The 22,642-nt window shown below is 37.4% G+C and overlaps 2 protein-coding genes across 2 annotated transcripts in view; one reads left to right on the top strand and one right to left on the bottom strand.

The window, feature by feature from the left end:
• The window catches only part of INPP5F (inositol polyphosphate-5-phosphatase F), a 47,424-nt gene extending 44,043 nt beyond the window's left edge, over positions 1–3,381 (top strand). Inside the window, exon 20 of the mRNA XM_050899281.1 lies at positions 678–3,381. Within this exon, the coding sequence (XP_050755238.1) occupies positions 678–1,818 (1,141 nt within the window). The 3' untranslated portion in view covers positions 1,819–3,381. The remainder of the gene's footprint in view (positions 1–677) is intronic.
• A 2,358-nt stretch (positions 3,382–5,739) lies between these two features.
• Positions 5,740–20,023, bottom strand: MCMBP (minichromosome maintenance complex binding protein). The gene is made up of 12 exons (XM_050899089.1): positions 20,007–20,023; positions 17,883–18,001; positions 16,299–16,450; positions 15,407–15,507; positions 13,374–13,543; positions 11,109–11,190; positions 10,618–10,735; positions 9,780–9,945; positions 7,494–7,627; positions 6,670–6,834; positions 6,173–6,261; positions 5,740–5,866 (listed from the first exon to the last, which is right to left on the bottom strand). The coding sequence occupies exons 1-12, from the start codon at positions 20,021–20,023 to the stop codon at positions 5,740–5,742; spliced, it is 1,440 nt and encodes a 479-aa protein (XP_050755046.1).
• Positions 20,024–22,642: the final 2,619 nt, after the last annotated feature.

The raw sequence follows: 22,642 nt of genomic DNA, 5'->3' as shown, positions 1-22,642 counted from the left end.
AACCTTTATCTACAAATATTGATGAGGTGTTAACAGTGAGGAAATCATTTACAAAGGACAATGGAGTAGAAATAAGAGAGGATGGCTACCTGAAGTTTAGCATGTTTTACCCGTTCAAGTGCGATCTGTTGCATTATTTTGGACCCTTCCAATTCAGACTGTATGAACTACTAGAAAATGTGTTGTGTAGCACAATTGCAAATTGTCAAGCGGAAACTATTAGGGCACGTATTTCAACAACTTTCTTCTGCATTTGATTATTGGGCTACTATTTCAGCTTCTCTTCCTAGCTGAGTAGAAAGCATAGCAAGAAAATCTTGCTCTTTTTTACAGGTAGTGAAGACTGAATATTTGCTAAATCTGGCTACTGAGTACAGCATACACAAAGTCAGGGTTACAAATACAGAGGATTCAAATCCAGTTTCACCTAAAACTGAAAATGCCTGCAGAAGCTTGCTGTTCCCCTTGTTTGGCTACCATTCTGTATCAACCCTCCTTTGTTTTTGTTGTTTTGAATTTGATTAGCTTATATGGGTACAGTTATGTAAGGAAAGGATAACTTAGCAACAAAAATGTCCATCGCTATTATGGAAATAGACCAGAAGATGGTAAATACTTGGTGTTTATAAATGAGACTGCTTTGATTGTACATTAGAGATTTTTTCTTTTTCTTCCAGGAAGAGCAGTAAACCTCATGAAGACATCATTGGTATTCGGTCTCAGAACAGAGGGTCCCTGGCCCAAGGCAAGAATTATTTACTGAGCAAGTTCTCATCTCTCAATCAAAAAGTGAAGCAGACCAAATCCAATGTAAACATTAGCAATCTTCGGAAGTTAGGCAGCTTTACTAAACCTGAAGTGAAAGTCAACTTTTTAAAACCAAATTTGAAAGTGAATCTTTGGAAATCAGATAGTAGCCTTGAAACTTTAGAGAATCCAGCGGTAGATACTAAAGTCCATACTGAATCTGATACAGAAGTATCAGATAATGATTCATTCCACTCTGATGACTTCCTGACTAATTCTAAATCCGATGAGGACAACCAGCTAACTGACTCTCTGGAGAACATAGGGCAGGCAGACTACGTGCTGCCTAGCTGTGGTATCATTGCCTCAGCTCCACGGCTGGGCAGCCGGTCCCAGTCTGTAAGCAGCACTGACATGAACATTAGCATTCACGTTCCGTCCGAGATCAGTGTCTCTCAGGCTAGCCGGTCTGGCTGTGAAGACATACCCATGCCTTCTGCTGACAGCGTGGAGATGGAATTTGCTAAACCTATTGATGTGTACTGCCAGAGGTTTGTGCATGATGCTCAAAATAAGATGTCAGATGTTTTGGAGGCTGAGGCTGGTTCTCAAGAGCCCCATCACATAATCAATCAAACCAGCAATAATACATCTAAGAAGGCAGAAACCAAGGCTGAAGCTATTGAAGACATTCTTTCCAGGCCGTCGAAGCTGGATGTACAGTCTTCTGAGCCGAATTCTCAGCTCTTAGCTGTTGGTGGGACTGACTTCACTAAATATCATAAAAGCCCAGGATCTGTATCTGCTAACCTTGAGACGGGACTCCACACGACTCCTTCTCCAGCTGACGGCGGCGGCAGCAGCAGCAGAGCTGTATCTCCTTTTGCTAAAATTCGCAGTTCCATGGTCCAGGTTGCTAACATCACGCAAGCAGGATTGACTCAAGGGATTAATTTTGCTGTGGCAAAGGTCCAGAAGAGCCCTGCAGAACCAGAAGCTATAAATGAAATCAAACAAAAAGAACTGAAAGAAATGTTTACGCAATGCCAGACACGAATAATTCAAATCTAGTTGCCAATTTAGGAAGTGTTCTTCTAGTTGTGGCTTTTAATACAATACTAAAAGGATTACATCAGGGCTCATTGTGGCGTGAACTGCTACTGAATACTGGGATCAATAACACAGATCACTTGTTTACAGGAAGTGAGAGATGCAAATGAATTTGGTTCTGACCAAGCTTCAGGATTCCCTCAGGCAGCTGAGACAAAAGAACGGTAAACCATATTTAAACAGGTAGCTTAGACACTGGGGTTTCATAAGCATGCTGTCTGTCTTCAATGTGTTGCACAGTTATTTTTGGAGACTAATTTTGTAGCTCTTCTGACTTATGTAGAAAGTATTTATACTAAAAAGGTGATACTGCACTTCTATGACCTTACTCACCTTGCACTGCACCAGCAAAATAACTTACCAGTAAATTACATTTTATTTATTTTTGGACTAGTGTTTTTACTTGTTTTCATTGAAGTTTTAAATGCAGCTTTCTATGAATCGTGCCTCTACAATGGGAATTGATGCGGTTTTGTTGAATTTAATTATGTTAACCAGAAATTAAGGTGGTTTGTTTTGTTGGTTTTTTTTTTTTTTTTGCTGTCCTCTTCTTTCCACACATGCTGGGACACTTTCAGTAAAGATAAAGCATATAGATCCAATCTGAAATATTCATGATCCTGCAGTGCAAATTTACTTTGTAGATTGTTTTTTTTCCCCCCCTCACTTGTTTTGAGGTGAGGGGAAATGGAGCAAATGTCCTCCAGTTGTCTTGCCCGTGCTAACGCTATACCTATTTCCTTTTTTCCAAACTCCAAACACTGGCAATTTGCTCTAACTTTTTTTGTCTCTGTGTAAAGCAAGACAAGCCAGATACCTGACCTTCAGGCCTTGTGTCCCTCTGTGCTATGATTTTTTTTAAACTGTATTCTAACTGTCCAGATGCAAAAGTCCAAATAACTTCTAAAACAGAAGGCAAGTGTACTGTTTCATAAAATCAGTGTTGCATTAGAGCATAGTTGTCGGCATCTAATCAAAACCAAATTCATTACCAACTCAAGCTTTGCATACTTGCAGGATAAGGCTAAGCATCCACTCATGCTGAGAATTGGATAAAAAAAAACCCCAAACCCCTGTGTGTCAAAAGATTAAATCTATCTAAATTACTCTTTCCCAGAAATGCCTTGCCATGCCATTCCAGTGTAGGACATTATCCAAAAGCTACTGTAAAGCAGGATCTTACTATGCTGTGGTTTGTAACTATAACCACCGTTAGAGACCCAGTGCCTCTGTGTTCTAGTCCATGTACTGTAGATAGGCTGCACGTGGTGTTCCAAGAAAATAGTGTCATATGGGTAGGGTAGTACAGTGTCTTAGGGCTTCTAGTGTGTCTGAAATGATTATCATCTAACCCTGATGGTCTGAAACTTTGATAAACAAATTTGATTTATTTATTTGTTTTATTAAAGTGATGTGGGTTTGGGTTTTTTGAGTGTCTATACTTGTGGCTATATTTAAAATTAAACTACTGCTGTATTTTAATGTGAGCAATATACATGAGATATTTTAATAAAAAAAGTGGAATCGAAAGATGGCTTTTGGTACGTGATGTTAAGGGATGCGGTCTGGGCTGTGGGGTTTTAAGTTTCAAAGATGGGTGGCTTGTCTTGACTTCCTCTGGCTTAAGAGTCACAGAATCACAGGACGGTTGAAGTTGGGAGGCACTGCTGGAGGTCATCTAGTCCAACGCCCCTGCGTGAGCAGGGCCACCGGACTGGCTGGACCGTGTCCAGATGGCTTTTGAATATCTCTGAGGATGGAGACTCCACCGCCCCTCTGGGCAACCTCTTCTAGTGCTCAGCTGCCCTTACAGGAAAACATGATTCCTGATGTTCAGAGGGAACCTCCTGTGTTTCAGTTTGTGCCCATGGCCTCTCGTCCCACCACTGGGTGTCTCTGGAAAGAGCCTGGCGCTCTCCTCTTTGCAGCCTCCTTTCAGGCAGTTACAGACACTAGTAAGATCCCCTGTCAGTCAAGGGACACATACATGACTTCAGTCCTTTACACTTTTCTTCTAGCATTGCGCTGCTACAACCCGAGCCTCAGGGGAGGGGGAAAAAAGTCATAGACATGTTTATGAGGACACTCCTTAAAAACTGCCTAAGCCTTCGTACTTGTAAAGGTTCTGGAGGAGGGAGAGGAAATTCCAAATACTTTGCCGTTATTTTGGAAACTGATCTGTACAGAGTCCTGCAGGGCAAGGGTACTAAGAGCTATAAAGTCACTCTTTAAAAAAAAAAAATGTGGCTTAGCCAACAGTCTGGGGCATATCTTCCTGGAAACTAATTCCTGATCTGCTGTATTGGTTCATTGCTTTCTGCTTGGTGATCCAGAAGTATCATGTCCTTCCAGCTTATGAATTGTCCAATACTTATGAAATATTGGCAATAGATCTCAAATAATCCACGGCAATATGCCTAAAACCACCCTCTAAGCAGCACTGAAAGACAATCTTACAAACCAATTATGCTTTCCAGCCAGGCTGCCTTTTGAAAGAGACTTCATTTCCTTCCTATATTCAGTTGTTTAACTTCATATTAATGTAGCGCAAGTCAGATGAAACCATGAATATTCATTTTAGTGTTCAAAAAAAGAAATAAGCTGTAAGTGATTTGAAAGGGCATCAAACTTGGCTCAAGTTTAAGATACACAAACATTGTTTATCATCATAAATACTCAAATCATTACTAGTGTGCAGAGATGAAAAGGACAGTTTCAGGTTGGCTGGACAGCAAAAAAGAATGTCATGTTTAGAAGAGGAAAAATGCAGTAAAAAAAGGAGGCTCCTGTTCACACAATCTCAATCATGAGCAAGCCCTAAGTAAAGGTGGTATCGGCTTAATGTAAGCTCGGCAGGAGCCTTTTTTCTTGTTCAGAAAAGGATTATTAATTGAAGCAAAATCTAGGATTAGCTCCATCACTGACTCTTGCAGGCTGTCTCCACTTACTACTACATAGTCTTTCTGGATTACTCCAACTCCATATTGGTTTAATGTTTCACTACTTAAACCACCCTTGTTAAACTAGTTGTGCGAGTTGTATTGGGGCAGTATGTCCTCTGAAAACCAGTTCAAGCTGTACAGTATGAATAAGATATGTAGAGACCATTCTTAATGCTTCATTGATATTATTCAAACAATTTAAACACACTGCATTACTGGTAATGTAGAAAGTAAGATATGTTTTGTATGAGTACAGGAGTATCACCAATTGTCCAGTCAATGTTTTTTTTTTTTTTAAAAAAAAAAAATTGTGCCAGAAATAAAGCTCATTAGAGGTTTGAGAAGTTAGTCATGGTCTTCTCTAAGTACAATAAAGATGTAGTTCATACTGGAACCTTGTCACAGATAAGATCAAATCACTTCTTTATACCACAATGTAATCCCTGTGATGCTGCTGCTATGAGTGCAACGTGCCTTAGCTCATGGGAACAACAGTACACAGCTCTAGATACTGAAGTCAATGTTTCTCTCAGCTGCAGCTGCTGGCTAGCTGAAAGCTCTGATCCACAGAATTCCGCTGTTCAAGAATTATAGCACAAACTTATTCCAGAGTAGAGCCTACCGCTGCTGTGTATGAAGGGCTCTGGGTTAAATTTTCTTCTTATTAAAGGAAATAAGTTTACACAACTTCAGTATTAAAGTTTAATATCAAACAATTTGCTCATTGTTACCAATTTTCAATTACAAAACAGGCTCCAAAAAAATTTCATAAAATATGTTTAACTGGCTGAACAGAGTTAAGAGTGTTCAGACTGCAAGGGTAAATATCCATAACTTTTTGGTATAAATTATCTACAAAAACTGGTATAAACAATATTCCAATCTTAGTATGGGTTCCACCTAGGATTAGACAAATTTTCATAGCGACATCCACAAAATATTAAAGTTCATTCCCATTAACACATTTTTGCTGCTGAAGTCTGGCTTTACGTAATCCCTCCAGTTGTTTTGCTCTCAGCCACCTCTCTCTCGACAGCGTTGTCTGCCCCGCGCTGAGAGACAGGAACCTGGAGGAGCAGAAACAGCAATTAAATAAGAGCTCCTTCGCATGTCAGGTTTGATAAGCTAATACAGTACAAAATCAGTTTTCTTTCAGTATCCTATCAACTTAGAAAGCATGGGAAGAAAGGGGGGAGGAAATACGCTGCCTAAGAAAGAACCTGCGACAAGAGGAACAACGGAAGAGGAGATCCCATCTTTTGATCGCCAGCCAGCCTCAGGCAACTACAAGCAAACTGCAGACTACGAGCATCGACTTAATTTGTTACCAGCTCGCTAGAAAGTCTTCAGTTACGACAAACAGCGCTACTCACCTTGCTACAAGCAGAGTCCTGTGCAGATCATCAGCTGTTATGCTCTCAGGGTCATTCTTGCGCATTTCTACAAAGTCTTCTTCTACTGCCTATACACAATACAGCGTGTCATTAAGTGGCAAAAAAGAATCTTCCCTACCAGGTAAGCTTTTAAGGAGCTAAACACTGTAACTGTCCTTAGATGACAGGAGAAACATTTCAACTCATTGCTGTCAGGAAGTGAGCCTGAGTAAAAATAGGCTACTTTTCTCGTCTTTGAAAAGAATTAGTTTTCAAAATGAGTTTTAGAAAGCAGGGTACGTGTAAAGTATATACTGAAATACTCAAGAGTACAAATCCTTGAAGACACATTCAGGACAAGAAAATACCTCTGGTTTTTAGAAAACTTCAAGGAGAATCACTGACAGGGAGAGCAATGGCCAAGTACAGTAACTTTCTACTAAGGTGCCTTCCAGCTGAATATACAGTTGAAAACATATTAGTGAAGTCTTCCATACCTTGGTCACTTCATCAGATATACTATAGTCCAGCAGCCTCAATAAACTTAGATAAATTCGAAATTTGTTCAACACAGAAGGGAGCACTGCTGTTAGGAGGCTGTTCATATACTCTTCCATGTTCGGTGGAATTATCTGTGGTTGCAAGTGGACTTGGCAATCTGACTGAAAAATAAAATTACATATCATCTCTCTCCACATCCTATTTTTTTCTATTCCAAGACTAATTTAATCTTTAAAGCAACAGAAGTCACTATTTTCCAGAATTAAGGTAAGACAACTCATTCTTTAAATATTTAACAGTTCCCTTTTTGCAAACCAGCGTGAAGTCCTTACTGAAGCAGGAGCCAGTTTCACTTAGAGGCAAGAGCGCAAACGCTCAGTTCATAAAGCCGGAATGCAAGAGATCAGATATTTGTAAGCGTAGGCTACTCAGTTTTTCTAGGGTCAATGCCAGATCCGTTGCTCTTTATTCATGTGCCCATCACCTCGGAAACTACTGTACTAGAATAAGGCTTTGAGTAGCAGCGTATCTGCAGGCTTTACCCATTACTAGCAGCTCCATTAATAACTTCAGTCTCTGCCTTGCCATCACTATACTATTCAGCCAAGGAGGAGGGAAGGTCAATCTCTTGGTTTTCCTTGGAACAGGTTTTTGGCCTGGCTGCAGCCACGAGTGCGAAGGCAGTAACTAATGCTAGTATCATACCCACCCCTGGTCACAAGACAGTTTTCCTGTCTCCACTTGTCTCTGGAATGGCATGCTCTAAGTAAGTAGCTACCAACTGTAGTTATTCTCCAAATTCAGGAAGACCTTGCCATACCGGTAGGAGTGATCGGCCCTCTGAAGTAATAAGAACATTAATATTGCATGGGAATTCCATCTGGTGGTAATTGAAGTCATAATCCACCTTCTGCCAAGTTATCAGATTACCCAGTGCTGTCACATTATGTACACCTAGAAAAGCAAGAACAAGTTCTCTGACAACTGGACCTAAACAAATGTCAGATCTGATTTTTTTTCTTCCCAATCTGTTTTTAATGAGCAGCTGGTAGAAAAATTCTTGCAAGCATCACGTTTCTTCTTGTGTCTGTGGCGTCTTCCAGATAGAGACAACCATTTCTTAAGACCAAAATTAAGAATTCATGAAGGATTTCAAGCCTAAATTTTATCTGGCCTAGCATATGTGTTAAGAGCTAATGTTTTCATCGGTCCTACAAAGCCAGATAACTATTTACAGAGAAAAACAGATCTCTCCTCAAAAGAAGACAAAACACTACCAATTATCTGACGGAAAGTATAATTGAACAGTTTAAGGCGGGGGGGGGGGGGGGGGGAAGTCTTGCTGGATAAAGAACACATTAGATAGGCTAGCAAGACCAGAAAAGCTGAAAAACATACTCATTATCTTTTTGCCAAACTTTTATAGAAGTCACTTGCCTTACCTAGAACTAAGTTATTTAAAATCTAGAAAGTTAAGATTGACAAATTAACTGGTTAACTCTTGGAATTCTCCCTTTGAAATACTGACATGGACCTGACAATTCGAATCTCTCTTCAGCAGTGTTACTGCATCAAATCACACATCTACTGTTACGTTTTTGCCTTTAATGAATTAGTATTAATTTACTATACTGTAAATAAAGGCAAAGTTAGTAAAGAAAGGCAAATTTAATATTATGGTTTACTTCTGGGACATTTTCCCATTTGAAATCTCTAAGCTGTAACTTCCAAGAATTCCAAACTAACTACTAGATCTGAAGATACTTATTCTTCTCTAGGATTAAATTTTGTTCCCAACATTGTTACAAGAAGTTAAAAATTCTTACTTTTTTACTCTAAATTCAGTAGAGAACATCACACCAACAGAAATGAAATAAAATTAACAAGCCTTTTTTATCTGTACCTTTTAATACTTAAAATATTACTTTTCTGTAAATGGGAGTTTTTCATGTTTTGACTTTTTTTTTTTTTTGAAACAGACAATGCAAAGATTTCTACTAATTTTACTATTTTCTTTAGTGAGATTTTGTAACTTTACTAAAGCAGAGTAACAAAAAAACCCTGAAGACTCAAAAACAAGTGAATAATTTCAATGAACAACTTTTAATAGCATCAATAAAAAAAAAAAAAAAGATTACGTTTCTAAATAGAATCAGCCTGAAATCTGACCCTCACTAGTTCTGCCAGACCAAGTGCTTGAATGGGACAGAGCACTGATACTCACTGGGCAGACCCAAGAGGCTTAGAGCATCACACACTCTAGCAGGTTTCTCAAGATAGCATTTTTATTTTAAAATAAAGTCACTTCCAGTGATTTCCTATTCTTCTTTCCTTGAAATCACCACAGATATCCGTACTGTGCATTCTCCAGTTACTGAACTTTTAATAGGTACTGCAACTCACCTCTTTTATGTAGGTTATAATTAAATTAATTGTCCAAAGCTCTGTAGAAAGCATACTACACAGTGCTACATCAGCTTACAAGATAGAATCACCATTCTGTTCCACACAGTAATAGCTATTTTTTTATCTCCAGTTTTAGTTGGGTTTTCAGGGATGGTTTCCATATATACAGTAAAAGTATAAAGCATAAGGCAGCAGCATATGCTTCCCCCACTTCTTCATTCATTATCACAGGAAACTGAAAGGCCATTCTAATGAATCAGAGGTATTTTGGTCTAAAGAATTATTCAAATTAGTGGCCTTTTCCACCAAGTGACAAAGACACTGTCCAGAGTTCTCTACAATGCAAACAAAGCTATAGTAAACAAGGAACCATCTTGTTTCATTATCGGTCATTTGTGGTGTGGCATAAAGATTTTGACTCAATACAAGCATTTCTGAGCAAAATACCAGAAACTTCCAGAAAGTAAAATAGGGGAAAAAAACCCCCAAGAGATCAAGCCTTAAGTTGTCTGAGAAGGCTGCAGACTAGCTGGGAGCTAGTTCAAGCGATGAAATAGGATAGGGAAACCACAAACAGCTTTGTAATAGAAAATTATCACTGGGACACAATTAGCATCACTGCCTTAAAATATATCAACGTTTAACCTTCCCGATGAGATTTTTTTTTTTTTTCTCTTTTTTAAAAACAAAAAAAGTCTACCTGTTGTGTCAAGCTGTCCTTGCTCAAGCTGAGTCTCATCTACTACAAGGGAAGTGTTGCTGGCAAGCTGCAATACTCCACTGACTAAGCGATTAGCTGCGTAGTCTTTGTGTGGGATAAATCGTGAATGGTTCATGTTTTCAATGGTCATTTGTAGGCGATAGGACTGCAACGAGAAAAGAAACTAATCAGCACATTTCCTCTCCTCCAGCTTCCCTAGTAAACACTGCTTCCTTTAGCAAGAGCTATAACCGTGAACCTCCGTAGTAAGTAAAACAAAACTTCTTACCACAATATAGAATACACTTTATCCCAAATATCCAAATGCTAAATGCTTAAAAAAAAAAACTTCCCGAAGGAAAATAATGCTGTTAAGAAGTCATATCACCTGTACTGCACATCTAGTATGAACAAAACAACAACAAATGATTTATTGCAACAATACAGTTATTATGACCCCAAATTGAATTACTACGAATTTTCTGCAGAACAGTATCCACAAACTTGGGAATAAACAGTAACGACGCCATAATTAAATGGCCTAAATGTCTAAACATATCAATCCAGAAAGACAAAATAAAGTATGCAGCATCTGTCTGTCAGTTTAAAACCTATGAGGATATGATTTTATTCCATATTCATCCTAGATGACGAGGTAAATAGAGACTTCAACTGACAGGCAAGCCATATCTCCATTTTTATCTGCCCTCTACATGAATAGCAGGAGCCTTCGTTTAAGAAGCCTGCTTTTAACTAAAATATTGTTTATTTGGTTAGTCCAATTAGTCCAACATCTACCATCAGAACTACTAAAGCACTATAATGCCATTATTCTTACTGCTGGAACAAGCTGCTGGATAATGCGGTATATGTGCTCTGTGAAGATGCTATTTCTTGGACATCCGCTCAAGTTGACTGTGAACTTTCCCAGAGGAAGCACATCTCGTCTTGCATAACTAAACCAAAAATAACACAGGTTAGGCAAGCATCTGATTAACATGGTGAATACAGATATCAATCAACTTGAGTGTTGTGCAGTATCTCTGATAGCTAGGAGGATTTCAATACTAACACATACATAAATAATAGCCACCTTTTCTTCCTTCTCCAGTGTCCAAGGAGCTAAGTTAGGCTGAAGGCTGCTTTGGAAGGCTTTGCAGCATTGCACAAAAGCAGTACATTTATAGTGCTTGAGATCCTGCAATGTGCCTTCCAGATGTTCTGTTCTCCTCGTGCTCTATTGTTACTCAGTAAACATACTTCATCCTTTTCCTTTCTCATTGCCCAATCTCAATTTCCCTGCTTATCATGCTTGTTCATTTCCTTTACCTGCCCTCAGCTTTCCTCTCCCTCTTCTTACTGTATATCTTCTCCCCTTTCTTGACAAATTTCAACCTTTTTGTGATACCAGCTAAGAGAGAAAACACATTCTAGTCTAAGTGTCAGAGCATTCACGGTCCCACTAGAAAGAATGAAGTGTGCACAGAATTAAAAAAAAAAAAAGCATACTGATATTGAAGTACTTATATTTACGTGGGGACAAGGGTTCAGGGCAGACTGTAAACACAAACCCACCATAAATCTTAGCTCATAATTATGCTGCCATGGCATTATGGTTGGATCTACCTTGATACCACCTGTCTCGCTGAGGCTGAGAAATATCTTATGGCTTTTTACACGCCAGCTGCAGGTATGAGAAAGGTAAGATGCTGAGTCCAATTACAGCTCTGTAAACTTCTGTTAAACAAATATGTGCTGTACTGTTCACTCCATAGCAGAATGGAATTTTTGAAAACCATAAAACAAGTGGTTTATTTACCAAGAAATTACCTTTTTTTTTTTTTTAGAAAACGGAATCCACTTTCATTTTGAAGAAAGACTAAAATTAAATTTGAGCCTGACAACTATAGTCTCATCAAAACATATTGTCTGAAGTTTCACACCTGAAATTTTAATGAGTCAAAGGATGTTGCTCTTTCATCCAGTGACAGTTTAAACCAACATAAGAGAACGTTAAGCAAATCCACTTTAATCAGCCACAAAGATAGATCACAATGGATGCACATTCAGCTACAGCATCAGCTCAGGTGGTAAATTTCTATCACATGCTAAATGGGGGTCACTTAACTTACCATTAAACATATGTCTACATTTAATTAAATTCCCAGAATGTACTTTTCGGTATCTATTAATACCTAAACAACAATTACTGCAGTTAGTAAATGCCACCTTTGAGAAGTCAGTTGCATGTCCTATTCAATAAAAGACGCTAAAGATAAAAAGATATTTTCATACCTCTGTTTAAAAGCATATCTTGGAGATTTTGTCCAACTCTCAAAGGAACACTGAAAGGATATACTGCCACAAAACTGGCCTTTTAACAAAACTTACTGTTATTTCAGACAATGAAATCTGTTTACTGTGTCTATTATGACAGGACAACTCCAGCTGGACAAAGTACTACTGGAATAATTACTATTTAAGCTATTTCTGCCATTTATTTGCAGAGTGGTGAAGAGCCCCATAAAAGGAGATTTCTTTTAAAAGATGCATATATAAATTCTCAGCAAACATCTAAATACTTACACTGTAGAGATGAGATGTAATATAAGGTATTCAGCAGCCAAACTGTCTCCCAAGAGGGCGTGGGTGAGGAACCCAAGCAACTCTGCTCTCACTGGTGACAGCTCAGACATGAAATTAGAAACAACTGACAAAAGAGCAGAAGACAACAAATGTCAGAAAATGTGCTGTTCCTCACCCTCTTCCCTCTATATAAATCTTACTTTCCATTACAGTTTGATGAAGAAAAATGATTACTCCAAAGCAGTCTAGGAAAAATAAACAAACATTCATTGGTTTTCCAACTGAGCAATTACTGGCTTTGGAAAACCTGAGTCACTCAACATTTCCTTGGAAATGCTTTCTTTTTTTTAATTAGATATTGTGTAATGCATTTGCAGAAGGCTGTAAAGTTTGGAGCCAAATTGCTAAAAATCAATAGCCTATCCATACTATATTGAAGGCAGAAAAAAACCCCCTTACACGTAGCACAGCTCAGGACAACCAATACAAGGCATGCAAGGAAGAAAATGATAAATATCAATTAGAGGTTTGCATGCAATAATTCAGTAACAAAATAATAACAGTCAAATAGGCCACAAGGAATAGCATAGTTGCTTAAAAACAGAATTGCCTTATTTTCTTCACAGTATTATGTTTCTTTATGTTGTCAGTGTGTTTCTTATTTTCACTGTTATACTAAATTGGAAATCTAATTTTCCAGCAATTCACTACTCCATTTGAAAACAAATAAAATCTTACAGCTGAACAACTTGGTAAAATCCCTGGGCACGTAGAATGCAAAAACAAGTTTCATATGAATCACATTTATTCCAGAAAAATAAACACGTAAGCATCACGTTAACATCTTGTCCAGTTCTGTAGTGCTGAATGGTTCCTCCATTTAACAAGATTTAAATTCAAACCCTGCCACCGATGCATTTGTCTCTGAGCAAAGAAGTATTTGTTCGCCCGTACTAGGTAACTGCACATTTACATGTGCACAGAGAGAGGTCAAGTTCAGATACTCACAGGTTTTACTCTCCTCTTCATTAAGGCAGGCAGGCAGTAATGGGTTAATGTGTTGTAATTTCTGTGCCAAAATCACGTGGATTCTGGGGACTAATGAGGCTGGAGGACTGTGTACTCTCTGTTCTTCTGCTGTGTCCATACACTCCATAGGATCGAGGGCTGAGCTGTCCCTAGAAAAGGGCACAGCACAACTGGACTTAGAAACATTCCACACAAATTTCTCTCCATCTGACTAAGAGCAGCTGGAACCAGGCCAAGAACAGAGCACTTCGGAACAGACAACATCCTCTCCCAGCTCCTGGTAACTCCTCCCATATGCAAACTACCTTCTTTATGATTTTTATAAACACCATAAATACTGAATCACAATTATATAATGATACAGAAATGCCAAAGCATGCTTGACCAAAAAAATTTGGATTCTATTATTTTCAGACAATAATCAAATCTTACTTTTCTGGAAAAAAAAAAATCCAACAAGAACCCAACCAAACAAAAACCCCCAAACCAAAACCAAACACCCCTAACAAAACCACATTTATTATTTGCTGCACCATTTAATAAGAGGTACCTTCAAATAAAATGTTACACACTGTTCTGTTCAGCATCTACTGAATGAAGGCTAAACAGTAACTTTTAAAAAAATAAGGTAATGATTTATTACACTTGTCTGTGTATGCACATGTGGGATTTTCATTATCCACCGGGTTCCAGAGCCTGACAAGATCTTCTAGACAGTCACATAACAGCTATATCACTGGCTGAGTAAAAAAAAAAGAGTAAATAAATCCTAATGTGCCTCAGCTCAAACTTGAAGGTACTACCTCTTAATTTAAGAGTTCAGATACACAAGCTTTGCTCTCTGTGATGATGCCTTACAAAATTCCTTCCAGGTGGTTTTCATTTGTTATGTAGAAACTAAAATCCCTAAAGTGACTATATCAGATGATAGTCAAGTTTAGTACAAATGTAATCAACTTGTACCGGTTTTAAAAGCTGAAAGGCTTTATAACTTCAAAGCCTCTTCAGCAGTCCAACAGACTAGCCACTCTTTCCATTAAAAGAAATGTCTTTTCTTTGCATTCAAAACATTGCTAAATGCCACCATTTTGTCTATTTGTGATAGAATGACATGCAGGAAAAAACCCCAACAACCTATGACAGACCAACTGAGCTGTCAGTCTGGGATTAGCTGTCAGACAGATGACAACCAAAAGCAGCTGACCAGGCTGAGCTAACTTTTAAGAAGTTGGCACTATAAAGGATTCACGCTGCACTCTCGTTGTTGTACTTATCAGAAAGATAAACAAAATCACCAACAGAAATAATTTAAAGTGCAATAGTTCAAGACATCACTAGTACCTATGTTAGATCGGTCAACAGTTTTATTCTAAAAATTGTCTTCTTGTGTCCTTCTGGATTAGTTTGTATTTTGTCAAGCAAGTAACTGCAGAACAGCAGGTGAAATGGGAAGTTTCTATCAGCGGTATAACGTGATGATACATCTTAATTAATGAAAAAATCAGCCCAGTTTTTACTCATTTTGGTCACTTTCACTCTCCATGCAGACATACAAACATTTTTTTTCATATTCTTCAGAACTGTTTATGGTAACAACTTTCATGGACTTAGAAATTATTTCAAAAGGACATTTTATAATTTTGAAGCTTCTTTGAAAGCTGTATTCACTATTCACTCATTCATTGAAAGTTTAATAGGCATGAAAGAGTACAAAACATTTAGCTATAGAAGCACTTTCTCCTTTATAGACTGCACAACGACCTAAAAAAAAAAAGACACATTGTGTATCCAAGGGTATGGACATACCAGAGTACAATGGACTTCAGTTTACTTGATGGTGGATCTAACACTTTCCACATCAAGCTTTTTTTAAGCAACAAAATTCACCTCTGAAGCATAATTGTTATGTATTTACACATTTCCCTGTCTGTATTAAGGGGACAGCCAAAATATTTTGCTCCTTGAAATAAAAGTTTCCTTCATTTCAGGATCACGCATCAGAGCAGCCTTACCTCTCTTCGTTGTTTACTATGCTCAGCACTGGATCCACAGACAAAATACCATATACCTCCAGAACATCATTGACTTTGAAGCTATCCCAGCTCTCATAGACCTGCCAAAAAGAGAAAATAATAAAACACAGAGGCAGATGGGCCAGATGCAGGACTGCACACAAACACAGACAAAAGGAAAAATCTCAGAAGACTCAACTGTAGACTGAGAACAGTCTGTGCAAAGAGGTCTCTCCTAGTCCTCAGGGTCAGTAAGCTTACATTGGAAAAATGAGTTTCTATGACTGCATGCTTTTTCCTATCGGCATTTTTTTGCTACACAAATGTAAACAATTGTATTCTAATCTGATTTATCAAGATTTGCTGAATAAGAGAGCATTCAACACAGTAACAGCATAGAAATTTTGTGTTGGAAGTTTCATAGTCAATATAGCATACTAGTGAATCAAAGACTATTTCAAATACAATAAAAAAATGTGCAGTTTATTGGTTTTTGGTGTGTTCTATCACAACTTTTTTTCCTTTAGAGGACAAATCCTAAAAGCAAAATAGCAGGAGTCAATAACAGCTACACCCTTGAGCATCTAGTAATGGACTTTTTTTTTTTTTTAAAACTAAGCGTAGTGAGAATGTGCAAGCTCTAATAAAGGCTGTTGAAGGATTTCAGCAATTCAAACACAGCACTCATGAAGAGAAACAATGTAACAGTGAAGAGAAACATGTAATAGTGAAGAGAAACAATGTAATTATCTGTAGAAACAAAATTCTAGACTTGAGCGATAATCCTGTGCCTATAAACCCAATGCAAGACTAACTACTTACATTCTAACTTCAGATTCTGTCTGCCTCACTGAGGCCACAGCCACGCTCATCATCTCTCCACTTTTGTTACCTTTACAAGACATGCTGGTCCCTTCTCTCCTGGCAATGGAAAATTTAAGTCAAGTGGAGGGGAGCAGTTGGGAGAAATGAGATGATGACCTGCAGAAGCTTCTGTTTCTAATCTCTTTGGCTCCACACATCCATGGATATCACCTCCACTGCCTGAAAAATACAGGATTCATAGGATCTTTAAACAGAAATGCAAAAGTGAACAACTTTCTTCAGTGAGCAACACAGAATTAAACTAATTTAACAAGATGTCTGAGACAAAAATATTTAATAATGCAATATATTTGACAGAAAATACTCTTAATCAGAATAGAAAAGTCTCACAGGTGCATATTTTATATTATCAAGTTAAGTGTGAGTGAGAGTACTGGTAAAGATCTATGTGTCTTAGAAACCCAAACATGGCCAGAAATCTAATTTTCAAAATGTAATGCTTAAACCGTGCGAACGATTTTTTTCTGAATTCCACAGGACTGCAAAGGTAATAATTTTCTGCACCTCATGTCTAAAAAACTATATAGTTCTTAAAGGTGAGAGTATGCATCAACAAAACAGTTTACATTAAAAATCTCTGTAGATTTTCAGCAGTAATAAAGCTATAAAAATCTATTCTGCAATTGATCAGTCTGAGCATGAAGACAAAACAGTCTACACGGTCTTGCAAACTGGTAAGAATACAAAAGGAAAAACCTGAATTCAGCTAATGAACCCGATTGACATAAAACACCAAACAAAAGAAAGCGATAGCTTCTACAATTTTTTTTTCTTTAACAGGACTGACAATTTTAAACTAACCACTTTCTCTTGTTCAAAAGAAAACCTGCCAAAATCTCCAAGAAAACGCCCATGCCAGTTTAAGTGAGCATCAAAATGCCACAGGTGAGCATCAAAACAAATAGTTTACAGACCGATTACAACACAAGTAACAATTGCACACCATCTGAACACTGCTAGTGTTTGATAATACCATCCTCTTAAAAGGTTTGATACCTTTCTTCAGGATGCTACAAGTGTCTGGTATGAATCTGGTTCCTTTATGAAGTTGGATTAGTAAATAATATTAGAAAAAAGGTAAGGCTGGAAGATACTTTTCAGACATATACTACTGTTTGTAGCAAAGTGGCACCTAATTGACACATAGTTCGGCTTCAATTTACACAGTGAGATCCACACACAGAGTGTGAGAGACAAGATTACATGGTTTTCCCCAGATTACCATGAAATCTGCAATAGAGTGGGAAATTAAACAAGAACTCCTAAATTTCAACCTGCTGCTATAGATTGTTTGTGTGCTGTTACATACAAAAGGCAATACATGACTGCTGCTGTACAAAATACTAATTTGAGGAATTAACTCTAGAAAGTAATACCAACAAGTCCTACAATATACATGCAACACTGTAGGCTCTCCCACACTACTTCAATTTAAACCACTGACGACTTCAACAAAGCCACCAAATTAGTTATGAAGGCTGCAACAACACTACCGATTCAAAAAATTGCAAATACTTCAATTTTTGAACATGAAATTTTTGCAGATTCTGGAAAGATATCATAACAACTATTCCTCAATAACGACTATTACCCATATGTTGCTCTTTCTGCTTAGATGGATGTAGATCCATATCCTCGTCTTCCTCATAGCTCCTCTTGTGGCGACTTGGTGTGTAGGATGTTGAAGGACTAACTCGAGCTTGGCTTGCACTAATATATGCGTAAAATTGCGGATTAAGGACAACCACAGACTCAGTTGAGAAAATTCAAGCAAAGTAATTTTTTTTTAAACAAAATTATATTATCCTATTTTGAGCAAGACATTAAAATAATGATTCAAGTTGTTATCTAGACGTCATCTCTTCAGATACATAAATACCCTGCTTAAGAAGTGTACAGCAGTCATTGGCTTCGTTGAAAATAGAAACTAAAAACCACTGAATGCTATTCCACTATCAATCTCTAAAAAAGGGGGCTTTTTTACACCCAGAGAAAATGCTCGTGGTCAGGTACAACTCAAAATGTCAAGGATTTTTTCTCTCCCACATCTCACCTCTAAAGAACAGACATTATAATAATATTTAAAGACTTGCTGATACAATTACTATCATTACCTTACAAAGAAACACACAGAAGATGTTCACATACTTGTAAGATACTATCAATACTACACTTGTAAATGAATTTTGAAAAAGCTAATACACTTTTCCTTTTCTTAGCATGATGGGCAAACATTGAAATTGTGTTCACTGTTTTCATAATAGTCCAGCTCACTTCAAATTGCCGTTGCTGCAGTGCTTCACTGTAAGCTTCAAAGACTCTTATCAACCATTTTATTACAAAAATTGTGTTAGCTCAATTTTAAAATTGCATTGGCATTCTGTGCCAATGACAAGTAGCAGTTTTCTTAAATTCTGAACTCAAAATATGAAATATCAAATCATTATAGATTTACCATCAAATTCTTATCTTTTTACAAAATGCAACGTATCTTAAGTTTTCTAGACCTCTCCCCCACTCTCTTGGAGGAGAAGAGAATATAAAATTCCTAATAAGCATCCTATATCCATTCCACTCAGATAATTCAACTTCCATTTACTAGGAGAAACTAAAGGTGATTTGTTTCTCCCCAAAATGTTTCCTGTACTCATTGAGAAAATGACATACTGTGGTCAAACTATTAAAACCACAATACTTCAATTTTCCAGGAATTATTGTCTTAACATGCTCAGCTACAGGTGTTTTTACAGATTCTTGTAAGAGACTCTCACTATGTAACAGTGTCCTAGTTTAATCAGAAAATGCCAATGGAATGCCCATGGCTCAGTTGAAGTTTCTCTTTTTCTAAGCATTTGCAAACAGAAATTAACAGAAATTTTCAAGACCCTCCCAAGCAAACATGAAAATCTAGTCTAAATCCCTACTAAATCAAAAAGCAATGCTCCTAAATTCATTTGCATCCTCTTTGTACATATAGCACACCACCAGTTTTTCCTTTTTACTTTTTCTACACCTACCACCTCTCCTGATTCACTCAAAATAAAAGAAACTTTAAATAAATTTATCTCCTTAAAGCTAATGAGTCAGTCGGTGATCACTGTTTGTATAAGAGAGCACTAGCCCAGTCAAAAAAGATATTTCTTTCACCCATGCTGATTCGCCAGGCACTGGAACGCAGTAGAAAGTCTGTCTCTCTGAGGTGACTGTTTGTGAGGAGTTCAAATCAATTTCCTGCTGAGGCTAGAATACCAATAGAAATTTTGTTAAAAATCTGATTAGAATTTGTTTTCTTTTTTTAAAATAACCCCACAGATTCAATTACTCAGCCAGAAGTTAAAACAAACATGCAAGACTACATACTCATGAAACAGTGAATCCAGTCTGTATCTATAATGCTTTGATTCTAATTGCAGTGCATTACCAAAAGTAAATTGTTTTCCATAGCAGAAAGTTTCAAGATCAAGAGCGCTTCCCCCCTCCCCCCAAGCAAAACAAATTTTAAATACAGCAGAAACAGCTTGAAGCCTGCTGAACTTAGAATGCCCATGAGCAGTTAAGAATACTCTGCTTTCCAAACCTGAGATTAATTTTGCATTTTAAGAGCAGTATCTGCAGGAATCCACTGGCGAGTACCAAATAAGCTATACTGCACTTATAAACTGCATCTTTCTGTCTAATGTTTCATCTCAAAATTCGTATAACTTGTATAACTTACCCCACATTCCGCCACATCTCTATATTTACCAAAATGCAAAACCTGTCAAGAAGGAAAAGGCAATGCAATCATTCTGTTTCTGACAGCATCCTGAATATGAATTACTTACACCAAAATCACTGCAGTCGAAAGTCCCTCAAAGACATACTGCTGAAGCTTTCATTATTTTAGTAATTTTTATTCCTCAACAGAAATGTAAGAAGTGATGCATCACTGATGCCATTTGAGCCATACAGAGTTACTATTAAATAGCACCCAGACTCCACAGGTTTAACTCAGAAACTAGAGAAATATGAAGACTAAAACAGATAAAATGATAAACATCTACTAAAATAATAAATCAGTATTTCACTTACACGTGCATTTGTGTTTGGGTCAACTGTTTCATATACTCCCATGTAAAATTCAGGATCAAACATATCTTGAACCATGCAGCGAAATTTCACTAAACTGTTGGGTTTTAGGTAATGTACAGGAACATCATTCAGCGATGGAACCTATAAAAAAGAGCTTATTCTGAACAACTGGTATATATTAAGAAATGCTCTGAAGTAAGCCAAAACCAGCACAAAAGCTGTCACCAACTTATTCTCTGATCATCCAGTATATCCAACTGCTCAGTTACTTGCCTCAAACCCCGTATTGTTGTTGATATGATCAATTGCCTCTGACAACTCAGTGCCTCATCAGGTAACATACTTAATATTTTCTGAGTACATCTCCTGCCCTAATCCAAGCAGTAACAAAGTGTGTATATCTCAACACCAGAAGTTTTTGCAATAGCTGTTACAGATAATAGTTACGATTATCAGACACATAACAGTTCCCAAATTCTTCCAGTTCCAAGGCCACCAGTCCCATTCATTGCTCAGTCCTGATACTGGACTATAAAAGAAATGCATTTCAGTCATTGAAACCATAAGAAAACTGTACAACATTTGAAAGTAACTCTTAAACTGGGAATTATTGCAGCTGCAGTATTAAAGAGAATTTATCACTTATCTTATTCCCACTTAAACAGCACTTTTACCATGTATTATGTACCAGCGGTATCATAGCAATTGCATGCACAATTTCTTATAACAAAAGGCTGTGGAAAACCTGTATGTTAATTTTCAAGTCCACATTGGGGGAGTCTTTTTCACATATGTTTACAAGACAATGGAAAAATAGAAGGAAAAAAAAAAAATCAATGTCTAGGCATGTGGTATAACTTGAAATAATGAGACTTGCAATAAGAATAGAGTTTTCTGATTTTGAAGATAAACTCTTTGTTGAAAAAAACCACATCCAACGTTAAAATGCAACAAAACCCAGAAGTGGCCCTACAGGAAATGGCATTTTAACAAACGTACATATATTCCCTCATGTTTCTCTCAAGAAAGAAAATGTGTTTTCAGTTCCTTCTAATGTTGTAAATTTAACACAATTTTGCCATCTACACTTTGATTTAAACTGTCATTGAAATATTAATTACAGAATACTCTCACTGACAGAGGAAAAAACAAACCCAATCATTTTCACTTGTTTTTTTAGCCATAAGTAGAACAGATTCGATATGAAAGTTTCTAATCCACTTAGCAGTGTTCCGCAATGCCGTTTTCGCCACAGCCTTTTAGAAAAATATCAGCTTTTGAACTCAAGTGTGCATGCATGCTTTATTTTTAAACCTAAAGCATAGCTTCCTTGCTAAACTGCCAAAACCAGGCCTGATCCAGCCCAACAAGGCACAGTTTTAGCAGAAAGTATTTCTTCCTAAAACCTGAAAGCCTAAGCAGCTATTTATTCAACCCACACAAAGTTTGCAGCATCGCGATAAAAGGTCATGAGAGAAGGGATTTATAAACAGCAGTTCAGAAACTTGCTGTGTACAAACACTTACTGCAGACTCACAGGAGACAGGGCAGGCATTAATACTTTCAAAAATGACAGTATTTGTCAGCTCCTGCCATCTACTGGATTGTACTACGAATAGGCAGCATTCAGCAGTTATGGCCCAGGGCAAACCAGTACACTGAAGTCAAGTGGATTGGCTTCTCCGGTTTCAGTCAGGATTTTACATCTTTGCTTTACACACAGATTAAAGCAACTGAGATGTAAGTAACGTATCACAAAGTCTAGGCCTAAAATTTGGAAGTGTCCTTATCATGAAAAGGAAGAACTTCCCAAAAGCATGTCACTGCAATAATTAAGAGATAAAAAGAATGAAACTTAAGAAAGGCGTAACTCTAAAAGAATAAAACAATCTTACCCAGTTAGTAGCATTATTTTCTTTTAATTTCTCCTTGAAGTATTCGGTTACTTTCTTTTCCCAATCAGAATTTGGTACATTTTGGGCTACAAACAAAACACGTTTAGGTGTGTATCAGCATCACATAACACACTTCATTCAGCATTCTCCTAACATAGTAAACAATTTATACATTTACTTCTATTCTGGGCAAATGACTGCATTTTAGACGACTTTATGCCTCTTATAATTGCACTGACTTCCCATCTTATACCCTTTCAGGCAAACTAAGATGAACATAGCCACTCTTGGAAGCGAGGAAAAGCTCTGAAACACTGCAATACACCCAGCTAGAAAGTGGAGGAGGTGAGGTACCACTTTCAGCTTTGTGTTCACTGCAGACATT

This window comes from Gymnogyps californianus, chromosome 6, assembly GCF_018139145.2.
Source record: "Gymnogyps californianus isolate 813 chromosome 6, ASM1813914v2, whole genome shotgun sequence".
In the NCBI taxonomy this organism is placed as follows: Eukaryota; Metazoa; Chordata; class Aves; order Accipitriformes; family Cathartidae; genus Gymnogyps; species Gymnogyps californianus.
The sequence above is the reverse complement of the archived record's forward strand: the minus strand, read 5'-3'. Positions and strand labels throughout refer to the sequence as shown.